At 49.9% G+C, this 7,500-nt stretch overlaps 1 protein-coding gene across 1 annotated transcript in view; it reads right to left on the reverse strand.

Moving 5' to 3' along the window:
- The window catches only part of hmcn1 (hemicentin 1), a gene marked incomplete at its 5' end in the record, with an annotated part of 87,957 nt that overhangs the window by 17,397 nt on the left and 63,060 nt on the right, over window positions 1–7,500 (reverse strand). The window contains 19 exons of the mRNA XM_083672345.1: window positions 12–290; window positions 496–777; window positions 994–1,118; window positions 1,480–1,639; window positions 1,899–2,048; window positions 2,301–2,432; window positions 2,550–2,631; window positions 2,742–2,944; window positions 3,267–3,380; window positions 3,615–3,776; window positions 4,013–4,109; window positions 4,471–4,658; window positions 5,141–5,254; window positions 5,371–5,568; window positions 5,814–5,964; window positions 6,131–6,276; window positions 6,409–6,522; window positions 6,789–6,962; window positions 7,203–7,394. Coding sequence (XP_083528471.1) covers window positions 12–290; window positions 496–777; window positions 994–1,118; window positions 1,480–1,639; window positions 1,899–2,048; window positions 2,301–2,432; window positions 2,550–2,631; window positions 2,742–2,944; window positions 3,267–3,380; window positions 3,615–3,776; window positions 4,013–4,109; window positions 4,471–4,658; window positions 5,141–5,254; window positions 5,371–5,568; window positions 5,814–5,964; window positions 6,131–6,276; window positions 6,409–6,522; window positions 6,789–6,962; window positions 7,203–7,394 — 3,063 coding nt within the window. The remainder of the gene's footprint in view (window positions 1–11; window positions 291–495; window positions 778–993; window positions 1,119–1,479; window positions 1,640–1,898; window positions 2,049–2,300; window positions 2,433–2,549; window positions 2,632–2,741; window positions 2,945–3,266; window positions 3,381–3,614; window positions 3,777–4,012; window positions 4,110–4,470; window positions 4,659–5,140; window positions 5,255–5,370; window positions 5,569–5,813; window positions 5,965–6,130; window positions 6,277–6,408; window positions 6,523–6,788; window positions 6,963–7,202; window positions 7,395–7,500) is intronic.

Here is a 7,500-nt window from a genome sequence, read left to right on the forward strand (position 1 = left end):
CTGTCACTCACCGAGCACTTTGAGGTTAAAGTGGCGGCTGGCTTGGCCAGCTGTGTTGTTAGCCACGCAGGTGTAGCGTCCCGTGTCATCCACCCGGGCCTGGGTGATCTGCACCGTGGTGCCCAGGTTGAGCAGGCTGATGTGGGGGCCTGGGGCCAGGGCTACCCCCTCTCTCAACCAGGACATGGAGGGGCTGGGGGTCCCGTCAGCGATGCACAGCAGAGAGGCCAGGTTCCCTCTCACTACCGTCACGTCCTCCGTGGTGCCCACCCCGTCCAGGCTGGGAGGAACTAGAGGAGGGACGACAGGAAGTTACATCAGGACATCTGTTAACCTTAACAGATCCCAAGACAGATGCAACAGCAGGACAACAAAGGGTTATTGTTAAAAGGGATCGTTTAGTGTTTGGTTACAGTTTAGTACAGTTTAGTACAGTTTATTATTGCCGAATAGGATTTTATATCTTCCTGTTCATTGTTATTATTGATAACTCACCATGCACCTGTAGGTTGTAAAGCCTGTTGTCCACTCCAGCGCGGTTCGATGCCACACAGGTATAAGAGCCCCCGTCTGACACCTGAGCCCGGGTGATTCGGAGCATCTGTCCGGCGGAGAGCAGGCGTATGTGGGAAGAGACAGGCAGGGGGAGGCCGTTCCTCAGCCAGTTGAGCTGCGGGGGAGGAGAGCCCGTGGCCACACACTCCATGTTAATGGAGCTGTCCAGAACAGTGGTCAAATGCTCCACCTGCTCACTGTTGCCCTTGATCACAGGCGGCACTACGGATGGAGAGAGAGAGAGAGAGAGAGAGAGAGATGGATTTAAATCTAACCCATTCATATGGTACTACTGTTGCACCGTAAAGACAATGTCATTCACCCAAGTTTTGTCAAAATTGTCCCAGTGTGGTATGAGATATCACATGTGACATACGAACATACCACAGAGACCAATCGCGATTTCACTGTGTCTTAAGTTTGACCAGTTAGACTCACCATAGACATTGAGGTTGAATATCCTGTCCTCCTCCCCAGCGGTGTTGGTGGCCACACAGGTGTACTTGCCGCTGTCTGAGGTCTGAGCTGCAGACACTGTCAGGGTGCTGCCATCTGGACTGATTCTGGACAAAAGGATCATCATCCATCAGTGGATACATCACATCTAGTTATGGTTTTATCTCAGAATAATATTCAAAAATCCCATTGTATATAAATCAGTGCAACTTCTTTTCTCTCTTCTGTTATCACTAGACACTCCACCCTCCTGTCTCGTGTGTGTGTATGTGTGTGTGTGTGTGTGTGTGTGTGTGTGTGGGTGTGTGGGTGTGTGTTTGTGCGTGTGTGTGTGTGTGTGTGTGTGTGCTGTGTGTATGCATGCATATGTATGTGTGTGTGTGTGTGTGTGTGCGTGTGTGTCTGTGTATGTGTGTGTGTGTCTGTGTGTGTGTGTGTGTGTGTGTGTGTGTGTGTGTGTCGCTCTACCTGTGCCGCCTGGCCCCTGTTCTGCTGAGGGCCTTTCCATCCTTCAGCCACTGGATGAAGGGGGGCGGGGTGCCCTGGGAGCGACACACCAGCTGGATGCTGTCATTCAGGAGCACGCCCACCTCACTGGGCAGCTCCGAACCCGCAATGCTGGGTGGGACTAAGCAGAGAGCACAGCCAATCACATCAATTACAGTCATCAATCAATCAAACCAGGAACAGGCTTTAGAGGAGGGGGAAATGATTTGTCTGTCCTGTCTAAATGTAAATCCACTGATATTGTATTTGTTATGGAACATGCATTGTTATGAAAGTAACTTCAGAATCAGAAAACGTTTTTTTGCAGCTGTATAAATGACATTGCACATAATACAATTACAAAACACAATATAAAAACCACACAAATGGGTGTAATGTACCTTGTATGGTGAGGTGGTAGCTCTTGCGTGCCTTGCCCTCCACGTTGGATGCCACGCAGGTGTAGGTGCCGCTGTCAGACAGCTGGGAGCGGGCGAGCTGCAGCTTACTGCCCCCAGACAGGATGTACATCTCCAGAGACTCAGAATTCTCTAGAAAACGTGACAAGGAAGATTATAACAACAGCAATGACACCATGCTGTTATCTGGCTGTATAGAACTGGAAAGTGACAGAACTACAATTACACCTTAGAGTTGATTCAGAAAAGCTGTATAGTGATAAACTAAATACAATGCTTTATATAGCATTTGTGTATGAAATGCGCTATACAAATCAAGTCTGATTGATTGATTGATTGATTGGGACAGCTTAAGACCACAGAGCTTAGACCGTGGGTGCTCACCAATGGTTCGACCGTTCTTCAGCCAGGTGAGGCTGGGAGGGGGGATGCCCGTAGCATCACAGGCAAAGGTGACTGGGTTACTGATGGTTTCCACTACCTTCTCCTCCGCTGGTCCGTCTATACTGGGAGGCACTGGGGGGAAATAGAAAGAAGTTCCTATCAATTCTTTGAACAGGAGTCCTCTGCTCTCCTCACCATCTCTCCTCCCTTCTCCTCAGCTGTGAGAGAGGTTCCGGAGCTTTCTCTTACCATAGATGTTGAGGTGGAAGTTCTTGTCCACCTGCCCAGCTACGTTGGAAGCTTGACAGACATACTGGCCAGTGTCGGACACCTGAGGGACACAGAAGACGCGTGAAGAAGAAACTGAAACTGAACTGAACTGAACTGAACTGTGAGGTCTCACATGGCACACCCAGTCCCCATCCCCTCCAACCGTCTCACCTCTGCCCCTTTGAGCTCCAGCATCTGCCCCTCTGCCAGGATACGGAGGTTGGCAGACTCTGTCACCGCCCGGCCGTTCTTATACCAGGTGATGGTGGGAGGGGGCACGGCGTTAGACTCACACTCCAGAGTCACAGAGTTCCCCACACGCACACTCACCACCACGGGAGAGTCCCCACTGCTGTCTCTGATACTGGGGGGCACTGGGAGGGGGGGACAACGAGGGAGTAGGAGGGGTGTATGGGGAGATGGAGACAGGATATGGAAGGAAATGGAGAGAATAAGATATTGTTCGATTTATTGATTGATTTCTTTGGGATAAAAATAAACAAACATCAAAGATGCATCTGATCTCAGAGGATAGCACGTGAAAGCATGACTGAATACATATTCGATGATAGCGATGGTGAAACAAACAACATCCAGTGACGTACAGCAACAGACAGAGCAACAGACAATGATTGAAGGGGTCTAAAGAGGAGTCCAGTGTAGACAGGAGGTGATCCGGACACTTTGGGTACTGACCGAACACGGTGAGGTAGATGAGTTTGCGGGCCTCGCCGGCCGGGTTTATGGCCACACAGCTGTACTTCCCTCCGTCGGACATCTTGGCTTTCAGAATCTGCAGGGTCCGACCACCTGGAGAGAGACACGGAGACAAGGGGGGTCTGAATGATGTTTAGAAGAACACTGAACACTAAGACCTAACAAACCTGAACCTGTATCTTCTGTTTTGTGGGGCTACTGGTAATGCCATCAAAATAAACAGTTTCTGAATGCAATTGTTCATAAACCTGGGTGGACATTCCCTTACTTTGGCCTGATGAAGAAGGAGGCGGGGAGAGGGCGGGGGGGGGGGGGGCAGTGTGTTACCTGGCATGATGAGGGCATTGTTGTTGGCCTGTACAGGCCCCCTGTCCTTGAGCCAGCTCAGCGAGGGAGGGGGGAACCCTATAGCCTCACATGTCAGAGACACAAAGTTATTCACCACCACCGTCACGTTCTCAGGGCTTGCTCCTACGATGGTGGGGGGAACTGGAGGGAGAGAAAACAAACACACAAACAAACAAACAAACAAACAAACAAACAAACAAACAAACAGGCTGTTAATATATCCATCCATTCACCCATCTATTCATCCGTTGATAAATCTTTTTAGTCCATTCATACCTCTATCCATTAATGAATGAAATACCTGACGGTAGTTGCAGTAAAGACATACTACTGTCTAATACTACTGTACTAAAGAGTAAGTTAGGGTTCTGACTCACCGTGGACGTTGAGATTGAAGGCTTTCTCTGCACTGCCGGCTACATTATCAGCCACACACACATAACGTCCTGTATCTGTCACCTGGGCGTTCAGCACCTGAGAGAGACACACCACACTGGCTGTAGCCCATTATACGCCAGTGGAGGCTGGTGGAGGTAGAAATCAGAGGACAGGCTCATCGTAATGCATTACAATGAGCCCGTCCTCCGATTTCTACCTCCACCAGCCTCCACTGCTATACACCCATGATTGACAGCTAATGTCCCCTATGATTACATGAGGCACTTGTAGAATTAATCCTAATAATCAATGATATTAGTAAAGCAGACTTTGTATACTGCTACATTGCTCTATAGGTAGTGTCTAAAACCACACTCTCTGACCTATGACATATGACCTATGACATCATATGACCTCCCCCCCTACCCCCCTATCTCTAGCCCCAGTGTCTGGTCACCTGTAGTGTGCGTCCATTAGACAGCAGTCTGTGGGGGCCGTTTGAGCTCAGCGGTTGGCTGTCCTTCAGCCAGGTGATCTTAGGGGTGGGGCTTCCATCCACGTGACACTCCAGCATGGTGGTCTTATTCACCAGGACGGTCACCTCATCAGGCAGGTCACTGTCTGCACCCCGGATAGAGGGGGGCACTGGGATAGGACACACACACACACACACACACACACACACACACACACACACACACACACACACACACACACACACACACACAGTTCATAACAGTGCCTGGTGTTCTGCTACTTTTACACACCGGCCGTAAAGCTCCCTCAGTAAACAACTTCAGTTGAGAGTAGACTACCACAAATGAACGGTGGAATCATTTAAATTAAAGCAAAAAGTTGAATAGAGTCCGGCCTGATTATAACAGAGAGATTATGAGTGTGGGCAGGATTACCGCAGTTTATATAGTCACTCAGATTGCAATCTTGCCCCCTGACTTGTTTGCTGGAGTAATTTTGGGAGGCACACTGTCTGGCTCTGTGAGATTACTCAGATTGTCATGGTTCAGTTGATCTTGTCCAGATTATTCATGTCTACCAGATTAGGTACAGATTGTCTCTCAGATGAGACAAGAATGTCTCCCTAGCATGTTTTAACCAGCTCTACTCACGCAGCACTCTGACATCATACTGGATGGAATCCTCTCCCGCCTCGTTCACCGCCACACACGTGTATCTCCCAGAATCCTCTGCCTGAGCCCTGGGGATCTGCAAAACTCGGCCACCTGAGGAGTAGAGGAATCACACAGGGTCAGAGATGGTCACACACACACACACACACACACACACACACACACACACACACACACACACACACACACACTCAGACAAGGGGTCTTACCAGGCAGGATGAGCACTTTGTCATTGGAGGCCATTGGTCGTCCGTCTTTGTACCAGGTCAGTGTGGGAGGGGGCACAGCGTTGGTCTCACAGTACAGGGAGATGGGGTTGTTCAGGACCACATCCTTGACTTCCCCCCCACTGCCTGGGGTAGAGGTGGTATCACCCACCCCGCCTGGCCTCTGGAAACTAGGGGGGACTGAGGGGAGAGAAGAGAAGGTGAGAGGAGGGAAGGATAGAAAGGTATTCCTTTTGGTCAGCATTGACACAGGCCTTCTATGGACAGGGGTTTTAATCATTACTGCTAACGACCACTAGAGGGCACCCTCTCCCTTCTTAAGATAGGGACATAGCACAAAACTCTTACTAGTAATCAATAAAAGGGCCTAATAATTGCTAAGATTTTGGGAACTAAAAAACACAATCAACGGGAACCCAGTTCACCTTGTATATTTACATCAAAGTCCTTCTCGTCCTCCCCGGCGATGTTGGTTGCTACGCAGGTGTAGCGTCCTGTGTCAGACACCTGAGCCTGCTTGATCTGGACGATACGACCGTTGGCTGTGATGGTCACATGGTCATCTGCTCTTAGGACCTGAAACAGAGCAGAGAACGCATGTAAGCTTGAAGCATGGAGGTGTGTGTGTGTGTGTGTGTGTGTGTGTGTGTGTGTGTGTGTGTGTGTGTGTGTGTGTGTGTGTGTACGCATGCATATGTATGTGTGTGTGTGTGTGCGGGTGTGTGTGGGCTCATGTTCTAACCTGTCCATCCTTGTACCACTCCAGTGACGGCATGGGGATGGCCTGAGCCTCACACTCCAGGGTCAGGGTATTGTTGACCTTTATCTTGACCTCCTTAGGGGCCAGCCCCTCCCCTGGGACGTCATTCTTATTGATCTGGGGAGGAACTGCAGGAGCAGCAGAGTTACACACAATCAGACACATGTACTGTAAACACACAACACCTTATTTAGTCTTCCGGCCACAGGGTTTGCTGTGTTCAAGCAGGGAACTGATGAGGTGATTCTGCTGTCACTCACTGTAAACTTTGACCTCGTAGTTCTTCAGCGTGTCTCCAGCCTCGTTAGTGGCCACGCAGGTGTACCTTCCAGCGTCCTCCTTCTGAGCATTTAGAATCTGTAGGGTCCGCCCACCTGTGTGTGTATGTGTGTGTGTGTGTGTGTGTGTGTATGTGTGTGACCGTGTGTGGGTAATTTCAACAGATGAAAAAGAACACACAAGAATCTTAGAATACAACAACAAAAATATTGGCCAACCGGTTACTCAAGAAATCCTTGATTTTAGGTTGAAGTGCTTTGACTAAACATCAAGTAACTCTATCAATTCAGACACTAGACCTTGTGAGAATTGAATTCTCCCAGAATGGATTTGAGAGAACCACTCTGGTGTGACCCCTGACCTGGAAGTACTCGGACGCTGCGGCTGGACTCGAAGGGGGTCCCGTCCTTGAGCCAGGTGATGAGGGCGGGGGGGTAGGACTGCACCTCACACACCAGAGATGTGGGACTGCTCAGGGTGACTGTCACCTCCTCAGCTGAGCCCTCGGGACCAGACCCTGCGATGGTGGGAGACACTGAGAGGAGAGGAGAGGAGAGGAGAGGAGAGGAGAGGAGAGGAGAGGAGAGATGAAGTGGTCGTGAAGCTATAATACTTCCAGAGGTGGTGTTTCATTGGTAACACACTAAGCATAAATTCAAGTAGGGGGCCCGCACACTCAAACGCTCCACCACATACCTTGACACCTTTATTTACAAACTAAGACAGACAAAGTTTCGATCCTACAAGGATCTTCTAACCCACTAAGAGGACCTACCCAGGACGTTGAGGTTGAAGTGTCTGCTGCGGTCTCCTGCGCTGTTGGAGGCCAGGCAGCTGTATCTGCCCGTGTCTGCCACCTGGGCACCGGAGATCTGGAGGAACCTGCCGTGAGACAACACCTGGTGCCGCCTGTCTGACCCCAACGGCTGCCCGTCTTTCAGCCATGTGATCTCTGGCACTGGGTGTCCTAGGCAACCGTTTTGGAGAGGTTACCATAGTGTCCCCCCAGGATGTGTCTAGATGTCTAACAATATACCGCTACAGTATTTTCAGTCAGGACACTTACGTCGGTT

Source organism: Argentina silus (genome assembly GCF_951799395.1).
Source record: "Argentina silus genome assembly, chromosome: 6".
NCBI lineage: Eukaryota > Metazoa > Chordata > Actinopteri > Argentiniformes > Argentinidae > Argentina > Argentina silus.